This window comes from Aspergillus candidus (assembly GCF_002847045.1).
Source record: "Aspergillus candidus strain CBS 102.13 unplaced genomic scaffold BDW47scaffold_53, whole genome shotgun sequence".
NCBI classification, from domain to species: domain Eukaryota; kingdom Fungi; phylum Ascomycota; class Eurotiomycetes; order Eurotiales; family Aspergillaceae; genus Aspergillus; species Aspergillus candidus.
In genome coordinates this window covers 1-24,523 of record NW_020194058.1, presented here as the reverse complement: position 1 = coordinate 24,523, position 24,523 = coordinate 1, and the positions used below count along the sequence as shown (strand labels likewise).

Genomic DNA, 24,523 nt, shown 5'->3' with positions numbered 1-24,523 from the left:
GGAGGTAGACAGTGGACACTAGTGAAAATATTCTCTGCGGATCGGCTTCTATAAGTCTGCATTATTCTTCCTACGAGGGCTGTTGACTCTGCCCATGTACACCATACTGTGGTATGTCACGTTACCATCTGAACCATCGACATCCAGGTCAATACCCAAAAGTAAGCTCTGCAGTCTTCACTCCCAAGAAACCAAAGAAAAGACAAGAGAAGAGCACAAAGTAAGAAAACCGGAAAACAAAAAGATGCACCAGCCGATCTATCCTTTCTGGGGTTCGGTCCCCGCTGCAGCAGACTCGCTACCACGCTAGACATCTTGGGTCCGGGAACCGGCAATGAGCATTCGGAGGCCGGATCACCTGATAATGTCCATATCGCGGTAGTACCCGTGGAAAGCCAATTAGGGTCAATAAGGTTAAGGTACCTAGATATTAATTTGTATTATGAGATTGACTCGGCAGATCCCTCAAAGTCGGTGCTTATTCCCTTAGTAGGTATTAGGTAGGTAGTGTATTAAGTCATACTAGATTATCAATCCAATCATTCCACGCCAATCCGCCCATTCAGTCGGGACCAGGGCCCCTTGGGTCGCCGTTCACTCCGGTTGGCTCTCGTCCGCGACCGGGTCGACTGTGCCTCGGAGGCCCAGATATCATTGTCGCCTTGCCCGTCCCCATCATCGCGTAGAGTCTCCTCGAGGTCCTGGTTGAGCAGACTGTAGATCTCTTGCAGCGCCTGCTGCGCATCCTCCGTCGTTTCAGTCCCCTGGAGCACCTTCTGTTCCACAAACTCTCGGTTGCCCGAGTCCGCCGCGTCAGAAGCAAAGGCCCAGGCTTCGGCCAGCGAAACAACCGCATCCTGCTTGGCGGGGTCTTTCTGGGCGACCGCGGCGGTGTGCTTGAAACGGGGCTGACGGGCTAGGATCGGATACTCCGGCAGAAGATGGCTCTCGTCGCTCAGGCGGTTCAAGATCCGAAGTGTCGTGGACTTCTCTTTCCCGAGAAGCCCGGCGAGGTAGGTTTTCTGGAGAGACAGCGCCCGCTGGCTCTTGGCAAGAGGGAGTAGGACGTCGCTGGTAAACGAGAGAGCATCCAAGCTCTCCAGCGACGGCGTCGGATCGGCAATGGGTTTATCTGGGCCAGGCGACCGATCCGGAGGCTTCGCTGAAGCACTGGCGATGGGCTGACAGGCGCGAGCTGCGGCATCCAAGAGCCGCTTGCGGGCGTCCACGTATTCGGAGTAAAGCTCCATAACCTGTGCCTTTTGTTCTTCCAACAGACGCACCGATTCCTCAATCTCCTCCGGGGGTATCTCCTCCGGGGGGGCATCTTCGCTGCTCCCCGCAGTGGTCAGCTTCTGCTCTACCCACTGCACCAACTCGTCTCTGGTTCTCTGTAATGCCGCGAGCTTGACGGCTGGATCAATGTCATCGGGGTTCTCCCGTGCGTCGTGCCGCGCTTTCAGCTCTTCAAACAGCCTCTTCTCTTGATTGAGCTGGCTCTTAGCGCGCACCACGGCCCTCTCCAAGTTATGCAACAACCCTTCGATATCCCCGTCGGGCCGACCCCCGCTCTGTTCGTCTTGCGTCCAGTCCTCCGGTACCACCAACCGTTCTTTCCCATCCGTCCGCTCAAAATCCTCCGGTTTGACCGTCTCGCGGGTTTTGATTTGTTGCAGATGATGCTGGAAGACGCGCAGCTTATCATGCTGGCGGCGATCGCGGAGCAGTCGAAGGTAAGCCTGGAGCTCGAGGGTGGAATCTGGTTTCGGCGTCTCCGAGGTGGGCGGAGCGGACCCGGCGGTCTCGCCTTCGAATAACGACTGATATTCTCTCCTTGCCGCGACGTTCGCCCGTAGCGCCTCCAAGTACTCTCTCCTCAGGCCAGACACTTCCAGCGGAGTGCGTTTCACGTCGACGACCGCCTCGTGGGGCACACACAGGGAGAGGTGGGATTGCGCGTGGCGGTCCGGCCGATCGACATCGTCGTCGGCAAAGGTAATGAGCGAGCGGAGGTAGATCGTCAGGGCCTGTCGAATGCGCAGGGTCTCCTGGCGGGTTCGGATGTAAGGAGCCAGTGGCCTTGCGAAGGGGGGAATGTGGGCAGCGGCATGGTTGGGCTCGCTGGGACTGTGGTGGGCCATGGGTGGTTCAGGAGGGGGTTTCAGGGACTGCTGACACCAACAGTTTTCACTTTGAAACTTTGCATCTGAAACCGTCTTGCGACGAGATTCCAACAACTGATTGAGGAGCTGGATCCTTCCAGTGTCTGATTACTTCGTGGTTGTTGGTGGTGGTTGTACTGGTGGTGTTATGTCAGCAGCGGATCGTGATGTGCTCACGTGATCCTATACAAAGACCACCGTCAAGAGTGGACCCTATAGTACATTCCACATACTTCTCTGCGGGGTAGAACCGATCAGTGGGTTGTTTGTTTGTTTCTTTTTTTTTATATGCAATGTTGTTTATCTGCGATATCGAAGTCGATGGTATTTGTTGTTGGTCGCCATCTCAAAGTTGTATAGCATCACAGTAGATACCGATAGTGGGGGCAAATTTCAGGAAAATCAAAACCGTTAGATCAACAAACCGGGTACAAGAATATTTTAATTAAACAATGCCGGATCATGACAGGGGAGACAAAACAAGTGGATGGACCACCCTATTACATCAACCCAGGAGGTGGGGAAGTTCCTAAGGAGTGGTTGGCTGACTTGATGCTGCTAATCGAGCTCCCCATGCATGAATCGACCAACGCAGCGTCGTCAACTTCTTCAACAAACCTGTCCAGCAATCTAATCTCAGTGGAACCTCCTTGTTTGGCATGTTTTAAGTCTCCCTGGAATTCCAATCAAGGGATAATTTCTCGGGTCCCTGTCCAATTCTTACTGCCTTTTTAGGCGATCAGTTGCTCCCCTCCAGACTGTTCAATACCTGCAGTCCCCCTCCATCTCCGTCTTTCATCCTCCTCCCCGTCCTCCCTGGTTATGGCTCCAGAAATCAGCCCCGTCCCCAGCGCTCCTCAATCTCGCCGTCGAGCTTCCACAGCATCACACCCCATCATGGAATCCTCTCCGTCCTCGTCACGACGGCCATCGCAAGTGATGGGCGCTCCGGCTCCCTCGCTCGGGGCTGATGCCCATGCGGGAGGTCCGATCCCCGGAGAACAAGGAAGCGTCCAAACAGCATCGGGTAGGGTGGCACCAATCGCCAAAGTGTGTTTCGACACGTCGGTTAACACCGAGATAGGTCCATTGCGACATCCAAAACCCCTGACACCATCAGATATACATTCATTGGTTGAGCATGAGCAAGAGGCGATGGTGAGCTATTGACACCTCATCCCAGGGCGGCCCTCGTGGGCGAGAAAGTGTCCCATGGTGCTAATTGACCCGGTTGTAGGTGAATCGCCTGTCCAGAGAACTGTCTCAGCTTCGCCAACAAACAGCCTCTGTCGCATCGACGGCTTCTTCCACATCCGCTGCCCCAAGTGACCCCATTGACACCCACCACACGTCGCCCTACTTGGGCACTCCCGCAACTCCGGCGTCCCGCCGACATCGCTCCTCGTCCAGCCTGAGCTCGTCGTACATCCCCGCGGTTCAAGGGTCTCGGACAGGGAGCATCTCGGGGATCGCCCCGTCGCGGGATACTGGTCTACCATCACAGCGGCCGGGAGAGCACTCGCGATCGGGTCGAAGCCGAGAGCCATCCTTCACGTCACCCCGCCCGTTAGAAGGGGCGTCGGCATCGCTATCCCCAGCGGGACAGCAGATCGAGCCTCTCCCTCACCACGCCAGTGGGCCGCACGCGCCATATTCCCACCGCAGCTCACTCTCCCAGCAACGGTCTCCCGCCGCGTCGATTTCTCGTCATGAGGAGATCGTGCATCAGCGGGGAGAGTGGGAATCTCTGAAGCGGGACAACGACATCCTACGGCGACGAGTACGGGAACTAGAACAAACCCTCAAGAACTTTCGAGAACAGGGATCACACCCGAGAGTTCAACAGGCCGATCCCAGTGAAATACAGAATGTATCTATCCCAGCACTCAATGTTGCAGAATAAGATAGATACATTGAGTCTACATATTGCTGGCGAGGAAGCAGGATCTTTCACCATAGCTTTCATTTTTCCACTTTTTCCTTTTCCTTCATTCTTTAGTTTTTTTCTATTTCTTTTTTATTTTCTTTTTGCTTTGATTCAGGTTTCGGGCAGATTGGATTGGCTGGTGCCTTTTCCCTCGCTTTCGGTAGAATCGTGGCCTTGTCTATTTTGGTGCCAATCCATAGTTATTTCTGGGATTCATTGGCAATAGTCTTCTCCACACCACAATAGCCAATCCTATATATAACTTTTTTAGCCATCTATGCTCGAAAACGCGACTGCCTGGATCTAGTCACCGGAGTACGTACGCTATCCAGTTAGTAACCATCTAGAAACCACCCTAATTCACCACCGTCATAGACCCACCTGGTGTGGCTGTGTACAAGAAACGTCATATGTGGCGTGACGACACCGCACCGCCAGATGGATATAACCCCTCTTCGCTCCTTTTTCATCTGGCGAGTTTCATCTTCCTCCCTCACTTCTGTCAATTTTTTTCTGTTCACCAATACCCAAGATATCCCTTTTGCTTTTCACCTACAACAATGTCGGAAGCTTCAACTGTCCATGTGTCGGGCATCTCTGCCCAGACTACTGACTCCGAGGTCCAGGAATTCTTCAGCTTCTGGTACATCTCTCCAGCCCAGCCCCTCAGTGAGTGGCGTGCAGCTAACAAAACCCTATAGTGGCAAGATCACCTCCATCTCGGTCACCCCTGTTTCCGGCGAGAAGGACTCGGCCAAGTCCGCGACCGTGACGTTCGAGAAAGCAGCGTATGTATACCAACTACCCCGCACCTACCTACCATTCAACCCAGTCAACCCAATACCTTCCTACCACGCCACCACATGCAAATACCAGAAACTAACCAGAAACCCACAGAGCCGCAAAGACCGCCCTCCTCCTCGACCAGACCCAACTCGGCACCTCAACCGTCCACGTCGAATCCGCCCAATCCCTCGACGACATCGCCGGCCGGCCCACAAGCGCCGGCCCCACGGGCGACCTGAGGGACGAAAACGGGAACGACGTCGCCCAAGAAGACAAGCCGCGCTCGCGCATCATCGCAGAGTACCTGGCCCACGGCTACGCCATCAGCGACACGGCCATCCAAAAGGCGATCTCGCTCGACCAGAAGCACGGCTTCTCGTCCAAGTTCACCTCCGCGCTGTCCAACTTCGACAGCAAGATCAAAGCGTCGGACCGCGCGCGCGGCCTCGACGAGAGCTATAAGATCAGCGACAAGGCCGCGAGTGGATGGCGCGGTCTGCACACTTATTTCGAGAAGGCCCTCGGCACGCCCTCTGGTCAAAAGCTGCGGGACTTCTATGCCCAGACTGATAAGCAGGTGCGCGATATTCACACCGAGGCGCGCCGGTTGGCGGACTTGAAGGCTAGTAAGGCTGCTGCTGCTGGCGCTGCTGGCGGGGAGGCCGCGCCGCAGGCTGCTGATAGTGGTACCGCTGCCGACGTGCCGATTGCCAATGCTGCGCCTGAGGTAAACCCCACTGCTGCGCCCCCGTCGGCGGCTTTCCCCGATGCTGCGGCGCCGCCTGAGAAGTCTTAAATAAGAAAAGCAATACGCCGATTGAGTGTGGTGCTTTCTTTTCACAAATGACGATCCTAATTTGATTGATTTGATGGATGGATTGAGGATGGTTTCGTTCGCGTGTAATGATTTGATGTGAAGCCTGTTTCTTCTTCTTTTTTTCAAAGTTCACAGCTGAGCTGTTTGGAAGCTGTCTGGGACAAGCCTTGTGTTGAATAGAGCTAGCTACCTAGTTACTTTCTATCTAACTAGATAATATTGCTCAAATCATCTCATATAATAGTAGTAGCGAAGACGGTGATGCCGCGTTTCAAAATGCATATATACTATATTTACTTTCCATTCCCAACACAGTAAACACTACTTATAGTACACCACCCAACGAACAACTCAAATTATACACACTTCATAAACACTTGAATTAATCGTAATACACCACTAGAAGCTGCCCTCAAAAAAAACTTAACCCATAATACCTCGTCAATCAAAAAAAGAACTCAAAAAACAACCCTTCAAAAATAACAATCACCGCCCAGGTCCCTTCTCATACTTCTTCGCCTGGATATCCTCCAACACATGCTTGGGGTTACTCTCCAGCTCAGGCGGCTGCGGCGTCCGCGCGTGCACGGGCGTCGCGTTGAGGTGGCCCTTGCCCGGGGGGTCGCCGCCTTGAGCGCCGGATTGGGTCTCGGGGGGAGGGGATTCGCGGCCGGAGAGGGGGGCGGACATTTTCAATGCTTTCTTCTTCTTCTTTCTTCTTTATATGGGTATATATGAAGAGAGGGGGGTTTGGGTTGTTGTGTGGAGGTGCAGGTAGCTGTGTGGTTGGGAGAGAGGTTAATTTGGGTTGCTTGGTTGGCGTTGGGAGGGTGATATGTACCTTGTGTTTGTATGTACCTGTGTAGTTATTGGGAGATGAGAGGTAGATGTTTGGTGTTGACGAAGGTGAGTAGTGATACATATAAGTAACAGCAGTGTGGCTGATATATCAAGTAAATCCATCTCCCATGTATCATAATGACGTTATCACCAAGTCGACGTGTGGACGGTTCCACCTACCAAACTGCAGAATCCGGTTCATAGCTCAATGCCAATAGTAATACACAGTAACTACTAACTATAGTTTTTAACTACTAATTAACGCTACTTACTACCCCGGTGGGTCGAGACTGTCTCGGAGTCGGTATATATTTGTTGTCGGAAAGTTTGTATATATGGGATAGAGTGCAGTGGCGTCATAAGCCAGCGACGTCATGCACATGCAACACGGAGAGGGAAGTCTCCCGCTGGACTGGCAGCTAGCTAGCTTTCTTTCTCGTGTCATAAACATAAGTCAATTGACAATATCAAAGGGGGAATCGGAATGTGCAATACATGTGACTTTTGGGTGCAATCAGGGGATGGATAGCAGCAGGGAAATGTGTGCAAATGGGGATGATGGGGAAAAACAGATCTAGATAACAATAGGAAAATAGGAAACAAAGAAGAGAAAAAAAAAAAAACATCAACAGCGTTATGGCGTATCCGGCGGTCTCTCTCGACCGTAATCGATGCGAACGTGTCAATCAATCAATCAAGAATCGGTCGCGTCCCAAAAGAGACCAAATCATCGCTATAACCATGCTCAAAAGCCTGGCAAGTCAACTGGCTCGTCTCGTTGACTTGACTTGCTCCACCCGTCTTTTTTTGGTGAGTTGCCTTTTTTTTTTAATGTTGCTTATATCAGTTTTCATTCTTCTTTTCCTTCTCGTGTCGTCTTGTTCTTTCTTTGCAATTTTCTTTTCTTATTTTTGCTCGTCTCTTTTTCGCTTAATCAAACGCTGTCTATTGGTTTCCGTTCGTCGCCATAGCGGCAGCTTCGTTCGCAGCAGCCAGCTTAGCGTCTGCCTCGTGGAAGACACCCTGCAGGATCTGCTGCTCGTTCTGGTCGAGGACCTTGGTCAGGTTCTCGTACAGCTGGGGTTGCTCCTGCTGGAGGTCTGCAATACTGAGTTAGCTGAATACATTCCACACTTGGGAAAACATCACATACTCATGAAGACGTGCTTGAAGAGGCTGTACGGCTCGATCTTGTCCAGAGGTGTCTCGAGGAGGCTCTCCTCGTCCATCTCCTCGTCATCGTCGTCGGCGAATGACCCGAATTTCTGTGCCTGTGGTATTCCGTTAGATCCGGGTGCATGCGATCATTGGCTAAGCAGTCTCACCTCTTTGTTCAAGAAATCCAGATAGGCGGCGCCTTCGTCGGGAACATCCCCGTCAAGACCACCCTCGGTTTCATCCTGGTCAGTCCATTCGATCTCGCCATCCCAGTCTTCCTCATCTTCCTCGCCCTCCTCGTCGTCAAACGTGAAATCGGATTCTTTCGTGGCATCCTCGCGACCTGAAAGTCAAGTTAGTACACGGAAAAAAGAGGGGTCAGGTCATGGCAACATACTCTTGAGAGCGGCAGGGAGCGTCTGGAAGAGCCTCGTCACGCCCTGGAGCAACCTAGGCCAGCCTTGCTGCACACTCGGCGGGACATCGTTACCCTTCAGCGTCAAGAGCGAGCTGATCGCCGCGATCGACAGCTTCTTGTCGTGCACCCGTCGGAAGTTGTCAATGTTGGAGAACCAGGTGCTGAAGAACTTGTTGGTCATGTCCTTGGCTTCCAGGACCTGCAGACTGAGGACGGGGTTGTAGTAGATGGCGTTGATGACCATCTCGATCAGGTGGATCCGGTAGGACTTGGTGCTGGCATCCCCGGTGTCGATGACGCGCATGGGCATCTCGATGAAAAGAGGGATGTACTGGTCGATGTAGCCGCGGAGGTTCAGCATCACGGTCTCGGCCAGCTTGCAACCGCAGATCCGGTCCACGCCGCCGACCTTCTCGTCGCGGAAGATGTCCTCGACCATGCTGACAATGGCGGCCATGTAGGCCGGGTTCTGGACCATCATGTCGGAGCCGTACGCCACGTAGTTGTCCAGGGCGGGCAGCATGTCCTCCAGGTACAGCTCGGCGCCAGCCTTGAAGGTCTTGTGGATGAGCTCGAACGCCTGCCACATGGTCGGCGAGATGTGCTTGGACGCAAACGTGCAGCTGTCGATGATCTCGAACACCTCGTTGTACAGATCGTACAGCTTGTTCTCGAGCGTAATGCTGATCACGGGCATGAGGATCGTTTCGAGGTGCAGCAACACGTCGGGCGTGCTTTCGAGGGTCAGGATGAGAGTCCCGATCGTCTGCAGGACACCCAGCGCGGTGATGCTCTTGTCATCCAAGAAGTCGCCATAGGCATCCTCGTCGCCCTTGGCGGCGTTGCGCTCGAGAAGCTCGCCGACGATACGCATGTAGGTGTCGCGCAGCTGCTCGCTCAAGGCCACGGCAAATGGCGTGAGTTCGGCGGAGAAGACCTCGACAAAGTCCTCCATCACATTGGCCAGCGCATCCACATCGACCTCGTTGGCCAGCTTCAGAAGCTGCTGCATGATCTGGGGGATGTTCTGCTGCATCGAGGTCCGGATGATGTCGTGTCGGATGAGGGGCTGCAAGGCCAGGGCCGCCTCGACCCGGACGGGCAACTCGGGGTCCGTCATCGACTCGAGGATGTTCCGGTAGATGATCATGAGGTTGTTCGGGTCGTTGAAATCCAGCTGCTCGAACTTCTCCAGGGTGTCGCAGGCACGGGCCCTGAGGAATCCGTGGGGGCTGCGGAACTCAGGGAAAACGTGACGCACGAAGAAGTACTCGACCTGGTCCGCGATCGGACTCTTCTTGCCCAAGATCACCGAAGACAGGGAGCCGATCATTCGCAACGCACCCTCCTTCTCCCGCGGCAATTTCTGGTCCTCCGGTGCAGCCTCGTACTTGCTGACGACGCCGTTGACAAAGGTCAGGATCGAGAAGGTCTGCTTCTTTCGGTTCTTGGTGAGCGCCACCAGGAAGTTGGTCGCGGCGACGTCGGGAGACGAGACTTCCTCGTAGTAGTTCAACTTGCGGTGGAGGTATTCGGAGGGGTCGGTCTCGAACAGCTCGATGTCCTCATCGGATTGGCAGAGGATGGGGAAGATGAAGTGAGCGACCAGGTTCTCCATGTGCTCTTTCAGGTGATCCCACATGGCCTTGGGCTTGACACACTCCTCCAGAAACACCAAGGTGTAGGCGAGCGCGGAGCTGCTCAACCACTGGCCCTTGGAGACCCATTTCTCGATCTCCTGCAGGTACCCCTTGAGGATTTCGGGGGCGAAGGTGCTGATGAACGCCTTGCCGTATTGAGTGTAATCGGGGGTGCTCGATTTGGTCATCGTCGTCGGATTGCCGTATCTACCAAAGGGCAAAAAAAGGATTAGACGGGTCAAGGGAGCCATTGCGGCATGAAACCACGCACCTGATAAAGAGACGGTTCAAGTTGGCGTAGGACCACTTCTTACACTTCCACCAGTGGTTGAGTTCCCGCTCCTCCTTGGACTCCAACATGGAGCAGGCCGGGGGCTCCTTGGCGATGATCCTCAAGAACAACGTGCACCAATCGACGGTGGCCTGCTGCGACTGCAGATGAGGCGCAAGCTCGAACTAATAACGCGCACCAGTCAGCCGCGACATCTTTCCCTCCCCCGAAAACCAAGGGGATCACAAATTCACGATGTGCACCCACACAAATAGCATGTTTAAAAGATTTGACCACAATCCGGAGCATCTCCGCGGCCTCCAGGCTTTCCTCATCGACCAACTTCATGCCGATGTTCAGCAGCTGCGGGAACGTATGCTCGACGATCTTGTCGAATTCCTCCCTCTTTTCCCCAGCCTTGAATCGGTAAACGCGGCAGATGGCCAGCAGACATTGCAGACCCGCATAGACCGAATTGGCATCACTGGCACTGAGCAGCTGGAGCGTGATGTCCAGGAACCCGGGCCACTGCTCGGGGAAATCATGCTGGAGGATCTTCTGCAGAAGCGGGACGAGCTGGGCGCGAACGTTCGGAGGCGTCGAGGCCAATGCCGGAATCAACCTCTCTCGGAATCCGGGCTTCTCGGCGTCGGAGATGGGTGTGCGCAGCGGGTTGTCCTCCACCGTGGACCAACCGCGGTTGATGCGGTTCTTCAGGTAAACACCAGCTAAAGAGGAGAGAGCGCGTTAGACATAAAAACACGGGATAGTCGTAGAAACCAGAACCCATCACAAGGCGACGAAATCAGATGATCACGATGACCCTCATCGAAGCGAGACATCGGCGGGGAAGGAGGAGGGGGGGAGGCAGCATTACCCGACAGTTGAACGGCATTATTTTGCTCTCCCTGCAAAATATCCAACAGCGCATTTATAAAACCGGGTTGGGACTCGGCCTAGACAGTTGAAAAAAAAAAGTATGAGATTAGTCGATGTTTCGCAACGGGGATCGATAAGACACCCCGTGAGGTACCCTAATCGACAGGCGCTCATCGAGAAAAGCCTCCTCCACAACGTACATATTTCAAGTCCAATTCGGCCTGACGGCGATTATCCGCATTTGCGTCGAGGGTAGACTGTATGCGGTCTCGAAGGGCAGACACGTCCATTTCGCACCAACAACGACCCCCAGGAACAAGAAAGAAGATAGATGATCCGACACCCCAAAAAAAAGAAAGAAAGGGAAAAAGAAAAGAAAGAAAAGGAAAGAGTTCCCCACTGTACGATGATCAACCAGGAGATTGGTGAGGGGGGGAGACAAGGTGGGGAGAAGGGAAGAAAAAAAAAAGCAAGATTCCCAGGGGAGAGACTGAGGGGAATGAGAGGGGAGAGAGAGGGAGAGATGAAGTAACAGTGGGGTGGAGAGAGAGCGAAAGAGAGAGAGAGAGAAGAAGAAGAAGAAGTTCAAAAGATTGAACAGTGTGCAAGATTGCAAAAGTTCGGGTTTGATTTGGTTTGGTTTGGTTTGAATTTCCCACCTTAACTTCAGTGGTGCTCGTGCTTTTTCTCGCCCCGCGTCTATCCCAGCTAATCACAGGCCTGAATTTTCACTGATCAATTATTATCAACATTTTTTATTTGCCCCTGAGGCTAAACTCTTACTCTATTTTTTTTATAAAAAAAAATAAAATAAAATAAATTTATCATTATTATGACTATTGTTCTTTACATACAACATACATGAATATTGAATTGATTGATTCATTTGTGGAGGTGGATCAAATAAAAATCTATCCCATCCTTGGCACTCTCCTATCGGTGTGGCTTCAATTCTCCAGACTAATCCTTCAAAGGTTCTCTTTGATCTCCACCGAGTATAAACCAGCCCAGACACCCAATGAGACAAGTCTAAAGGATCAAACAATCAACCCAAATAACCCAAATAACCCAGTCTCCACGTGGCTTCCCATCTTCCCATCTGTTCATCATAAGTATCTAGAGTCTAGTACTAGGTATCTTGTAGTATGTACCGAAAGAAGTGCCCAAGTGCTCCTACATATACAACGAAGCCGCAAAAATCACATCCCGCTTGATCAGCTCCTGCGCCTGCTGCATCTTATTATACAGCGTGGGATCGCCCACCAGCTTGGCGGCATTCTTGGCCTCGCGGCACGTTTCGTCCAGACGGGTGATGGTCCGCACGATCGTCCCCTCCATCACGTCCGTCAGGTCCGTGATGCGGTTGAAGGACATGCCCTTGGCCCATTCGTAGACTACCTCCGCCAGGCCGAACCGCGGCCGGCTGGCAAAGTCGTTGCTGTCTTCGCTGGACTGGATCACCTGGTGTTGGATCTGGAAGTCGTTGACCTTCTCTGAGATCCGCACGATGGCTTTCTTGCCCTTCTCGAGACGGGGGGTGAGGGTGGGTTCGTTCTCGGTCTTTTCCTGGAAGACGAACGCTGATAAGAGGGCGACTATCTCCTCGGGCTCGTACTCGGCCAGGACGTTCTCGAGGATTAATTCTGTTAGCACGAGCTCGTCTGCCGAGTGGATCTGTGTGCACCACATTAGCATCTAGACTAGTCCCGCTCTCTAGATGGATACGCAACATACCTCACACGCCACTTTGCCCTTCAGCTGCACGCGAGAACTGTCATCAACGAAGCCCAAATCCTTCAACACCTGAATCCGCTGTTCATAATCCGGCAAGAGCTGGAGATTCTGATCGGACATGAGTTGCTTCAGCTGCGAAATGTTCTCCTTGACATGCCACTCGTCATGTTGCATCTCAAACTGCTAGCCGTTAGCTGTTGCTTCCCTAGCCCAGTCGCTCGGGGTGCTACTCACATGTTTCACGAAATCCGGACATTGCAAGCATCGACAAGACTCAGCCAGAGTTGCCTGCGCCTGTCGCTTTTCCAAAACATCCCTCACCTGCAGCTCCTTAATCCGAGCCCAGTCAATCTCGTCCCAGACAGGGGTTGCCCACGACGCGCACAGCTTGGACAACTCTTTATCCGCAAACTTAACCGCTTCTGTAATCCGGTATTAGTCAAGCCTAGTCTAGTCCCCCGTGTAGGAAAGCCAACCGACCTTTTTTGATATTCAGGTACCACGCGGGACCCCCCAGTTTGACAACGGTGTTGGTGACACACTCCAGGTCCGTGAGCGGGATCTTGAAGACCTTCAACGTCATATCGCTGGCACTTGTCGGGAGAGGCTGAAGCATGGGGCGGAATTTCGGGAGGAAGGGAAGAATGTCGCTCGGGTGTCGCTTGCTGCTCAGCTTGCCGATCTCGAGGACCTGTATATTAGGCGTAGCACCGCCCCCGATCTCTCGTATGATGACACCAGCCGTTCGTGATCCATCCTAGCCAGCAATCAGCAAACGGATCATACTAAAACCGCAATCCTCCACGTACCTTCCGGTAGACAATCAATCGCTTTGGCATGAACAAGCGTTTCCCCACTGGAGAAGAGAGGAGCCCAACATGTAGTTCACATGTAAGCCGCTCATACTCAATAACAGCCTCGTGACACGCCAAAAGATCAATGTCGCAGATGTCGCAGGGCTCGCGCTTGATCTTCGCCAAGCTAGCCTCTGACAGTTGAACCTGTTTCTCATGCTCAGGGAGCAAAGCCTGGGTGGCATTCTCGCTGAAGCTCCGCTTGATCATCTCTTCAATCTTCAGGGCTTCCACACGCAACAGGTTCAGAATCATATTGTACGTAAGCCGGAATTGAGACCGAAGCTTGGTGGGATCGCCCAGGATCATCTTCCTCAAAGCACCCGCCGGTGGCGCCTCGTCTTTACCGGGGTTCACGATAATCACATAACCAACGGTATCGAGACCTCTCCGCCCGGCGCGCCCGGCCATCTGCGTATACTCACCCGGCAGCAGATCCCTGAACGACTTTCCATCGTGTTTCCGGAACCCAGAGAAGACCACCGTGCGAGTGGGAAGATTCAGCCCCATGGCAAACGTCTCCGTGGCGAACAATACCTTAACCAACGACTTCGCGAACAGGATTTCGACAACCTCCTTCATGATTGGTAGAAGGCCTCCGTGATGAACAGCGATACCCCTGCTCAGCAAATCGCGCAGCCGGCGAATTTGCGGGAGCACCCTATCCTCGGGCTTCAGCCGGGTCAACGATTTCTCGATAAACATGTGGATCAAACTCTTCTCGGAGGCAGTACAAAAGTCCTGGTTCGATAGCGAATCGGCATTCTCCTCGCATCTTTTTTTAGAGAACACGAAAATACACCCCGGGAGCAGGTTTTCTTTGCGAAGATGTTGCACAAGTTGGACCCAAATGGTCTTGTCTTGGGCGGCGGTCGTCCGCCCTCCGCCTCGCCCTGTACGGGCGATATTCCCCGACCCACGGTTGGATGGCGCTCCTCTGCCGCGTTGACCACCCCCGCGCTGTGCATTGCCTCGCGCGCCTCCTCTGCCGGGAGCTTGACCACGTCCTCTTCCTTGGTTGCCTCCTCTGGCGGCCTGGGACTGAGCTTGCGCTTCGGCGGCTTTTTGGGCTTTGACTTTGTCTCTGCCCGAGATAGAGTCGTCCGCTTCTTTCCAGCCGCCTTCCAGGAACCTTTTGTTCGAGTCTACAATCTTGTGCTTGCTTTTACCAGCCCAGAGATAGTGCTCTAGCGGAACTGGCCGTTTGGCGGTTGAAATGACATAGATGTCCTTCTTCTTGGTACGGCCGACCCACGAGGCGAATTCCTGCGTATTGGGGACAGTGGCAGAGAGGAGGATCAAAGTGACATGCTCTGGAAGCATAATGATAACTTCTTCCCACACAACACCTCGTTCAAGGTCGTTCACATAGTGCACTTCGTCAAAGATCACGAACTCGACATCTCTGATCAAGTCCGCTCCGCGGTAAAGCATACTGCGCAAGATCTCAGTGGTCATGATCAAGCAGCTCGCTTCCGGGTTTATTTGAACATCTCCCGTGAGGATTCCGACGTCGTCAAATTCGTTCCTGAAGTCCCGGAATTTCTGATTGCTCAGCGCTTTGATTGGAGAGGTGTATATCGCCTTCGTCATGTGCTTAGCGGCCAGAGCAATGGCATATTCGGCGACGACTGTCTTTCCAGCTGAGGTATGGGCTGCGACGAAAACAGAATCGCCGCCCTCAAGATGATACACGGCTTCTTTCTGGAAGGTATCCAACTCGAACGGCCACTCACGCGCCATATCAGGGACGAGGTCGCCGAAATTGGGAATGTCTTTGTTGACATCGACAACATGCGCCCACTCCCTGCCTCCCTTTCTTTGGGCGCCTCCAAACAACGGAGCACGCGGCTCAAACGAGGGAAATTCAACTGGCAATAGCGAGTCAATATCTTCCTCCTCTCCGCTATCATCCCCTTCATCTTCAATCTTCACCCCTCCTTCAACATCCGACGCAGCTTCATCCTGCTCCACGGGGAAATCGCTCTCTTCTTGCTGAAGCACGTGCTCGACTTCCTCATCACCCTCCGCAGCTTCCTTAGTCTTCGCTTCGTCGAATTTAATTCCACGCGAAAACCCAGGCGCTTCTTCCAAAAGACCACCATCAGCTCCGAAGTTTATAATCCGATCGAGCCCTGCATTCTTCCCGCCAAACCTCGGCTGATCCGCCTCCTGCGTCTCAGACTCCATCTCAGCTATCGCTTCAACTCCTTCCAATCCGCCGGGCGCAAAGGGGAAGAACCCCGCCGCACCTCGAACGAAGTCCGCGCGCCCGGCTGGACGACGGAGCAGAGACGTGGAGTTCTTAGCAGTCGCGCTGGTGGCGGGGACAGTAACCTCATGGTAGCCGGTAACACGTCCCTCCAGACCTTCACGGTCGAATCGGACCACGGTTCGCGTTTGAGTAGGTGCTACCTCGAAGAGGTCCGTGTAGTCCGCCGAGACATCCCACCTCCTAATGGACGGTCAGTAACGATCATTAAATGTCAAAGTATTGCGCTAGCAGATCCTCCCCACACAGCCACATCACACAAACAACAAAGAATACGAAAATGACGGCCATCGGCCGCGACAGGAACAGAAACAAGCACATCAAGCAAAAGCAAGCAAACGGCAAAAAGGCAAGCAGCACCTTTGGAGTCGATTCAACCAATCAGGGCTGAAATTCGATGACGGCGACAGAAACTCGGTCTCGAGCTCGTTCTTTAAATCGGCTGCGGTTTGGCGCTTCCTCTGTCGAGGTCCTTGGCTCTGATACGAGCCATTCTCTTCGTCGGCGATCCGGGCGTCAAAGGCCGCCGCGTCAAGGTTCTGCGCATTCAGATTCAGATTGGCCAGAGTCGAGGCGAGAGTTTCCTCCATTTCGTGTGCGCTAAGCGGTAGGAACCACCTTCAAACAGATATGAGAGCGAGGATTGAAGACACTCCACGCCCAAGCAGAGCTTTGATCCCACCAGTGCAGTGGTCTGTTTCTCGGAAGTCGACTCAGGATCTGCGGGGCGATACGACACGACCTCAGCTGAGCGCCCCAGACAGGAAGATGGCAACCAATAGGTAATTCGATTCTATCCTATAGAAGCCAAAATAGTGTTATGAAAACGGACAAAGCAGGAGGGGTAGAAGTGCCAACTGGTTGGCAGAAGGAAGGAAAGACAGAAGAGGGACAGACATCATTCGCAGAGCGGGCGTGTTAGCGGCGGGCGGCAGCGGTTCTCACACAATACCACTGACGTCGTGTGGGGACTCAGCTTGAGCTACCGCCTTGACTCTCTTAACGTGGTAGCTAGCTAATAACATTCACTTCTACAGGGTCTTGCGATCGATTTTTCGTCTGGGGTGGTCTTTGTTCAGGTACACGTAGGAATATCCATTTTCTGGGTCTCAATGTTGAATCGCGTAGCTCACCAGTCTATTTAGTAACTTTTCCCCTCCCTTCTGTGCTTTTCAGCATGCATCCTTCCCATACCAACAACACAGGTCTACGAATGCTCAATATAGATAAGACAAAACCTAGACTTTTATTCCATGCCCATGTACCTGATTATGATGATCCCTTTATGACCCGCCCTCGCGTTAAACCCACCCCGACGCCACAGACATATGCAACCTGGAAGAGGAACCCGACCGTGCAAAAAAAAAAAAAACGCTCCCAAGATGACGAGCTAATGCATGTCCAAAAAAAGAAACAAAACAACAAGAAGAAAGAAAGAAAGAAGCAAAGCCTTGCAAAATGATAGGGTGAACAACAATACTGAACGCCAATGACCCAATCAGTTCAGTGTTAATCAGGCCTTATCAACCCAAGAATACTCGGGAAAGGGCCGGTACATCACTTCAAAAAACTGCAAGCATTGAAGTCGTAAGGGGATCAGTCGAGTTTCAAATTGGTAGCGACTAAATGACCATGCAGTACTAGCACATGGAGTACCCTTTAGCGATAAGTGATGGTAGGGAACGTTTTCCGATCCAAGATATTGACCTGGAATTCAAAGATACCGTCCACGGTTGCGACATATCTGGGGTCAAGTCAGTCATCGTCTCTTCCTATCTGAAATGTTAGACTTACAAGGTTCTCCCATCTGCGCCCCAGCCAAGCCCAGCGGTGCTCCCGGAATCTTGATCTCTGTGTAGAGCCCCCAGACCTCTACCAGAAACTTCGTTGATGGCGCTCCGGGTCCACCGAGGAGCGCGGGACTGGTCAAAGCCCATAAGCTGCTGTCGATATCGTTGCTCGCGCTGGAGATGTCGACTTTGCGCTTCGTTGATGATCTGACGCTGCCGCCGGATACGCTCCGCGGCCACGTTTGTCCTGAGCTCCGAGTTTGACAAACGTGGCGACTCATATCTAGGCTCAGGGGTGGCATCCTGTCGATCTCGCTGGTAGAAGGCCCTTGTCCTAGTGAAAAGGTCGGGGGTGGTGTTTGAATAATCAAAGTTCACGGAGGGACGACTTCCGTCGCTACTTTCGTTGCTGGAACTGCTCGTATCACGCGAGGACGGATCAGCGGCGCGCGGCGGCACCTCCAGCGTGGTACCCTGCAATTCTGAGGGCGAAGCAGTCCAGCTAAGTGTAATACTTGGCTGGGGGTCAGTCTGGGAGCCCGCCGTCTCCGGTGTTTGGCTATCGGACTCAACGTCACTTCGCGGTGGCGCTCCAGCGTGTTGATTTCTTCCGCCCGGTCGCCGATCACCGGCCCCTGGACGGGCCGCAGAAGGGCCTGCGCCTGATGGGTCACGGGGGCTGTCCCCGGAACGAGGCGGCGTTGTAGGACGAGAAGGTCGACTGGGATTGTCTGTGCTAGGTTGAAATCGGGGCCGAGGTGCAGGAGGCGGGTGGACATTGCTTCTAGCAAGCCGCCGCTCTGTCAACCCTTCTTCCAGCCTCGATGACCAGCGTGCGGTATTCAAGAATTCCACAATCAGCCTCTCCCTTTCGGTGAGATCTTGTACCAAAGAATCATGCAGTAGCGGGTGGTCTGGCGTCCCATCTCCTGGTTCATTCGGTGAGCTCTCCAAAGTATCGAGAACTGCCCGCTCTGTTGCGTCCATTTCAGTACGCGGCTCAAGAATCGGTCGACCATCAAGGTCGAGCCCCAGCCCTATGGTATCATCTAAAAGCGGTTCCGTACGGACTTCTTCAACCTCTGGGTCGTTGAAGTCCAACTGAAGGACCTGCCTGCGCGCAAATGCCTGGCGAACATCGGCAATGCCGGCTCGACCCTTGTCCTCGAGCCAGACCAAAAGATCCCAAGGCTCGGGAGCAAATTCCATGCAACGCACAGCACCACCATTGCAATAAAGCCGGGACGAGTTGAAGTTGCACATCACAGAGTTCCTCCCCTCTGGCTCTCCGACAACATCGCGCAGCGTTTTGACATCAAACACAGTGATGACGCCCGACTGCGACCCAATAGCGCAGTGTCGGCTGAACTGGGAAAACGCGATCGTAAAGCAACATCCGTCATCGAAGCGCGTGCCGCCAGTATCCATCTCTACACTGCGCAGAAGGTCGAATTTCCAGCCAGTAAGCTTTTGGCCGTTGTCTGTCCGAACAGTGGTTCCAAAGTCGCGGGTAACGTCGTAGAAATACGCACGGGGCTCGTCTCCAACCGCGACGAGCATATTCGAATCGGGCGACATGATCGCATAGTTCATGTAATAAGGATGGTGCAGAACCTTGAGAACTTTGGAGCGTGTCAACGAGTACACGGTGACCGTTTTGTCATTATTGCTACAGGTCGAAAATCGATTAGCAGATGTCTGATACCGATAGAACCAAGTTTCTATCATACCTCAGGACCATAAAGTCCTCGTCTGCCAACGCTTTATCGTCGCCCGGTATACGATGCACCGTCACTGAATTAACAATACTGCCGCCGAACTTGTGCAGCTGCACATCCGGCAATGGCCTCCGACCGGCGTCGCGGGCCGACGCCCTTTCTGGATCGGCTGGTCCGGAAGATGCCCTTAGAGGCGACTCGAGGTCGATCGGAAGTGTACTATCCACATCTGAACCTTGTGGCGCCGGCGTTTCTTCCTGAACGCGCACCCCCCGATCGGCGATCTCGATGAAAGCGCACTCCCCATTATCGGAGCCCCCCACACCAATCCAGCCGTATCCAGCGGCAAGACATCTTGGCTCAAACGGAATCACGGCTATTGTCTCTCGTTTTCGGGCCGATATGTGGATTGCATAGACGACTCGGTCGACGACGGCGTAGATCCTATCGGGGTCGGCGGTACTGATGTAATGGTGTAGCTGGAGATGACTGCATGATCGTCAGCTCACGCCAGCGCCTCCTCGGAGATCTGACGGTGGCACTAGGGGACAGACAAGTTGGGAATTCTAAAAGGGAAGAAGCGTCGTTTGGTCGGAAGGATCAGGGAGTCGGTGGGATGGTACCTAGTTTGGCCGGGCCACATTAGCGCTTGGACGGTGAATCGGCGATGCCATCAGCTGATCGGGAACTCACGAGAGTGCTGAATCTGTAGTCATCATGAATTGGTAATCTCAAGACACGCGTGACATTGTTAAATGCGATGCTATCAAGGATGACCACCGTTGTAGATCCGACTGGCAACACAATATATGTACGAAGACCGAACAAGGAGAAAAGCAGCCCAAGGAAAAGGTCTGATGGGCAGGGTAGGTTAAGAGGTGGTTGATAAGAGGCAGAAAGGGAGAAGATCTGGGAGGCAACCAATCCGTTGCAATTGTCAGTCTCTCCACCCTAATGACGACGATAGGCGCAGTAGTAATAGATGAGTATAAGATGATAATCAAGATAATTATACTAGTAATAATAATAATCGTAGTAATGGAAGAAATAAGTAATGGTCGAAAAAGGAGACAGCGAGATAGAGGTCCAACACAGCTTAATTCCACACCGTAGAGATCATCGCTGCGACTATCGTTCACCACTTACTATCAACCGCTTCCGGCTAGCTATTTCACCCCCAGTTACTCTCTTGTGCTGTTCAAGGCTTGGGGAGGGCGGATGACGTAAGGTGACTCTCAATCCGGGGAACCTGATGGAGGGCGAATGCGGTCAAGGCTGTCGAGTCTCTCTTCCGTTCCAGGGTTTCTCTTCTCTACAGTCAATGAGGTGACATTCCACTGCTTGGTAGTCTGTGGTGAGCCACCCTGTCATGGAATCATGCCACAGGGGGTTACTAGAAACTTTAGCTTAGAGGGTGGTTGGAAGGTAGCTATTACAAGAGTCAAATTGAATCGACTATTGAATCCGTCCATATGAACAGAGAATATGAACCCTCAAATCTCCAATCTTTTCTCCTCTTTGAATGACTCTAAAGTACTGAGTAGAACAGGTACCTTATAGTCTTCTTTGCCGAGTCAAACAGCATCATCCATCCGACGATAACTCTAATTGATGATGATCATCTCACGTGCCTGAACTTTAAGGTGTTGATGATAAGCTGTGCTGCTGCAGCCTCAGGCACCGGGAAAAAAAATTACATGATTATTCAGCCTGCTACACTCTGTATGTTATATGACGGTCGTTGGATGAATACATTATTTATTTCTGAATGAAACATCTTTGATAAGACTCTCGATAATTAATCCAGTCTTTATCTTCTTGTACTTCTTGGAAATACCTAGGGTAGATTCAATAAGAGATCTTTTTATACGGAGTACCTGATAGCGATCGGGTGGATATATATTTTCAAATGGCCGAGGTAGTTCACCAGATCCATAACACGGGTGGAATGGTGACGTAGAGCAAATATTGAACATCGCAACCACAATTGAGATTCTAGTTTTAATCCTTTTATCCCTCTGGTTTTTTTTCTTGTTGACTTTTGCTCTTCCTTTTGCTCCTCTCGCAGTCCTCAAATGGAATCAAGATATAATCGATATAGATCAGTTGCGTAGAATCGATACGATCGATGTGATTGACCTTAGGTCAGCATTAGGCCCGAGCAACACGTAAATCTCAAGTACGACGTCACGACATGGGAAGAACCCGGAATTCACTCGGGTATCCGGATGTAGACCTGGGATATGAGATTGACGGGGGTATCAACTCGGGTAATCTTGAGGATATTCAGGGCTTGTTAGAAAATCCATTGTCCAGTATATATCAGGAAGGACGGAGTAAGGTATCCTGGCTCCGTACAATCCGTCCAGTTCTCTAAATCGAAGTTCCTAGCACCTTCGAGTGGCGGATATCCTGGTGGGGACAGAAAAAACATTGAACTGGGAAATGATGCATGATAATTGGGTGGCGGATTGGCTCGGCAACTCGAGCGGTCTGAAGGAGCTCGACGGTCAGGTGTCATTGGGTGAAAACGTGACCCTCACGCCCAGGCGGTCACTGATTCTACCAACTTCGACGAACGGGCCGAAGCTCTCCGGGCAATTTTCCGTCTCCCCTTCTTTTACGTATTTCCTCCCCCAGAAATCGCGCCGCGAAAAAAATCTTGTCTTCCTTCACATTTCTCTCTCCCATCCTCCTCTCCACCCCCTTCACCTCTCTCATCCTATCTCCTCCCCTATCCATCCTTTCACTCCTTTCGATTGACTCGACCGGAGTGCTCTCTACTTCTCTAATTTTTTTGTACTATCTATTTTAATCAGCTCACTATGTTGCCCTCTCGTTTTTGCCGTGCGGTAAGTTCCATCGTCCCTGCAGACACAACACCATACATCATGCGCAACACAGCGCAATACAGAGCATAAACTGATTGCATCTTCCTATAGATCCCCCGCGCCGCTACTCTGGCGCGGTCGCCTGCCTTCAGAGCTCCCAGCACTCCTTTCCGGAGATGGAACTCGACGGAAGGTGGTGAGGAGAAGGTGAAGGGTCAGGTTATCGGTATTGATCTGGGTAAGTTCAATGCGTCGAAGTTGGCATTTTAACATCAGGATCTAATGAGAATCTATAGGAACCACCAACTCGGCTGTTGCTATCATGGAGGGCAAGACCCCCAAGATCATTGAGAACACCGAAGGTAAGGGAGATCATCACTGTTGTCCTTCCCGAGCTAGCAGCTGACAAAACGAAAAGGTGCCCGGACAACGCCCTCCGTTGTTGGTTTCGCCCAGGATGGCGAGCGTCTGGTCGGTATCGCCGCCAAGCGTCAGGCCGTTGTCAACCCTGAGAACACTCTGTTCGCCACCAAGCGTCTCATCGGTCGCAAGTTCACCGACGTCGAGGTCCAGCGTGACATCAAGGAGGTCCCCTACAAGATCGTCCAGCACACCAACGGTGATGCCTGGGTTGAGGCCCGTGGCCAGAAGTACTCGCCGTCGCAGATCGGTGGTTTCGTCCTCGGCAAGATGAAGGAGACTGCTGAGAACTACCTCAGCAAGCCCGTCAAGAACGCCGTCGTTACCGTCCCTGCCTACTTCAACGACTCTCAGCGTCAGGCCACCAAGGACGCTGGTCAGATCGCCGGTCTGAACGTCCTGCGTGTTGTCAACGAGCCCACTGCTGCCGCTCTGGCCTACGGTCTGGAGAAGGAGGCTGACCGTATCGTCGCCGTCTACGATCTTGGCGGTGGTACCTTCGATATCTCCATCCTGGAGATTCAGAAGGGTGTGTTCGAGGTCAAGTCCACCAACGGTGACACCCACCTTGGTGGTGAGGACTTCGACATCAACCTGGTCCGTCACATCGTCGGCGAGTTCAAGAAGGAGTCCGGTCTCGACCTTTCCGGTGACCGCATGGCCATCCAGCGTATCCGTGAGGCCGCTGAGAAGGCCAAGATCGAGCTGTCCTCGTCTCTCCAGACTGAGATCAACCTGCCCTTCATCACTGCTGATGCCAGCGGTGCCAAGCACATCAACCTCCGCATGACTCGCTCCAACCTCGAGTCTCTGGTTGACCCCCTGATCAGCCGCACCGTTGAGCCCGTCCGCAAGGCTCTCAAGGATGCCAACATGCAGGCCAGCGAGATCCAGGATGTCATCCTGGTCGGTGGTATGACCCGTATGCCCAAGGTCACCGACTCCGTCAAGTCCATCTTCGGCCGTGAGCCCGCCAAGTCCGTCAACCCCGACGAGGCTGTGGCCATTGGTGCTTCCATCCAGGGTGCCGTCCTGGCCGGTGAGGTCACCGACGTTCTGCTGCTCGATGTCACCCCTCTGTCCCTGGGTATCGAGACCCTCGGCGGTGTCTTCACCCGTCTGATCAACCGTAACACCACCATCCCCACCAAGAAGTCCCAGACCTTCTCGACCGCCGCCGATTTCCAGACTGCCGTCGAGATCAAGGTGTTCCAGGGTGAGCGTGAGCTCGTCCGTGACAACAAGCTGCTCGGCAACTTCCAGCTGGTCGGCATCCCCCCGGCTCACCGTGGCGTTCCCCAGGTCGAGGTCACCTTTGACATCGACGCTGACTCCATCGTCCACGTCCACGCCAAGGACAAGTCCACCAACAAGGACCAGTCGATCACCATCGCCTCCGGCTCCGGTCTGTCCGACAACGAGATCCAGTCCATGGTTGAGGACGCCGAGAAGTACGGCGAGCAGGACAAGGAGCGCAAGGCCGCCATCGAGGCTGCCAACCGCGCCGACAGCGTCCTGAACGACACCGAGAAGGCCCTTAAGGACTTCGAGGACCGTCTGGACAAGGCCGAGGCCGAGCAGATCCGCGAGAAGATCGGCACTCTCCGCGAGTTCGTCGCCCAGAACCAGACCGGCGAGGGCACCGCCACCGCCGAGGAGCTCAAGGCCAAGACCGACGAGCTCCAGACTGCCAGCCTGACTCTCTTCGACAAGATGCACAAGGCCCAGAACGAGCAGCAGCAGCAGCAGCCCCCCCAGGGTGAGGGCCAGGGCGAGAACAAGGCCTAAGTGTACCACCATTGAACGACCATCTCGTTTCTGAACAGGATGGGAGTTGTGTATTTCTGCATTTTCCTAGAGTCTCTTTCCTTCCTCTTGTTTTAACAGGCATATGATATGTATACATACCGATAGTTTCTGATTGTCTGGTGTACGGGTGTTTTGATTATCTATTCTCATTTCTTTTTGTATGGATTCCTATCTTTCCTCTTTTTTTTTTTTTTTTT

At 53.0% G+C, this 24,523-nt stretch overlaps 7 protein-coding genes across 7 annotated transcripts; 3 read left to right on the top strand and 4 right to left on the bottom strand.

Moving 5' to 3' along the window:
• Positions 1-515: 515 nt before the first annotated feature.
• Positions 516-2,480, bottom strand: BDW47DRAFT_111181 (uncharacterized protein). Its single transcript, XM_024813896.1, has 2 exons — positions 2,396-2,480; positions 516-2,299 (listed from the first exon to the last, which is right to left on the bottom strand). Exon 2 carries the CDS (start codon positions 2,139-2,141, stop codon positions 540-542), a length of 1,602 nt encoding a protein of 533 aa, XP_024668974.1. The 5' UTR covers positions 2,142-2,299; positions 2,396-2,480; the 3' UTR covers positions 516-539.
• A 165-nt stretch (positions 2,481-2,645) lies between these two features.
• On the top strand, positions 2,646-4,363 carry BDW47DRAFT_111179 (uncharacterized protein). The gene is made up of 3 exons (XM_024813895.1): positions 2,646-3,189; positions 3,247-3,320; positions 3,400-4,363. The coding sequence occupies exons 1-3, from the start codon at positions 2,985-2,987 to the stop codon at positions 4,063-4,065; spliced, it is 945 nt and encodes a 314-aa protein (XP_024668973.1). The 5' UTR covers positions 2,646-2,984; the 3' UTR covers positions 4,066-4,363.
• Positions 4,364-4,576: 213 nt separating this feature from the next.
• Positions 4,577-5,920, top strand: vip1 (putative actin cytoskeleton protein (VIP1)). Its single transcript, XM_024813894.1, has 3 exons — positions 4,577-4,732; positions 4,791-4,877; positions 4,987-5,920. The coding sequence occupies exons 1-3, from the start codon at positions 4,650-4,652 to the stop codon at positions 5,669-5,671; spliced, it is 855 nt and encodes a 284-aa protein (XP_024668972.1). The 5' UTR covers positions 4,577-4,649; the 3' UTR covers positions 5,672-5,920.
• BDW47DRAFT_128530 (uncharacterized protein) lies at positions 5,822-6,382 on the bottom strand (the record flags this gene model as incomplete). The annotated part of the gene is made up of 2 exons (XM_024816856.1): positions 5,822-5,858; positions 6,204-6,382. 2 exons carry the CDS (start codon positions 6,380-6,382, stop codon positions 5,822-5,824), a joined length of 216 nt encoding a protein of 71 aa, XP_024668971.1.
• Positions 6,383-7,477: 1,095 nt separating this feature from the next.
• On the bottom strand, positions 7,478-16,348 carry BDW47DRAFT_119882 (armadillo-type protein; the record flags this gene model as incomplete). The annotated part of the gene is made up of 14 exons (XM_024815410.1): positions 7,478-7,632; positions 7,686-7,803; positions 7,858-8,033; positions 8,088-9,955; positions 10,020-10,204; positions 10,287-10,747; positions 10,897-10,975; positions 11,099-11,155; positions 12,222-12,572; positions 12,633-12,812; positions 12,867-13,054; positions 13,113-13,389; positions 13,442-15,938; positions 16,119-16,348. 14 exons carry the CDS (start codon positions 16,346-16,348, stop codon positions 7,478-7,480), a joined length of 6,822 nt encoding a protein of 2,273 aa, XP_024668970.1.
• Positions 16,349-16,985: 637 nt separating this feature from the next.
• On the bottom strand, positions 16,986-20,400 carry BDW47DRAFT_111168 (uncharacterized protein). The gene is made up of 5 exons (XM_024813893.1): positions 19,960-20,400; positions 19,821-19,889; positions 19,279-19,755; positions 17,553-19,217; positions 16,986-17,502 (listed from the first exon to the last, which is right to left on the bottom strand). The coding sequence occupies exons 1-5, from the start codon at positions 19,983-19,985 to the stop codon at positions 17,418-17,420; spliced, it is 2,322 nt and encodes a 773-aa protein (XP_024668969.1). The 5' UTR covers positions 19,986-20,400; the 3' UTR covers positions 16,986-17,417.
• A 1,238-nt stretch (positions 20,401-21,638) lies between these two features.
• BDW47DRAFT_69574 (Hsp70 family protein) lies at positions 21,639-24,523 on the top strand. The gene is made up of 4 exons (XM_024819633.1): positions 21,639-22,118; positions 22,209-22,335; positions 22,394-22,459; positions 22,516-24,523. Exons 1-4 carry the CDS (start codon positions 22,092-22,094, stop codon positions 24,303-24,305), a joined length of 2,010 nt encoding a protein of 669 aa, XP_024668968.1. The 5' UTR covers positions 21,639-22,091; the 3' UTR covers positions 24,306-24,523.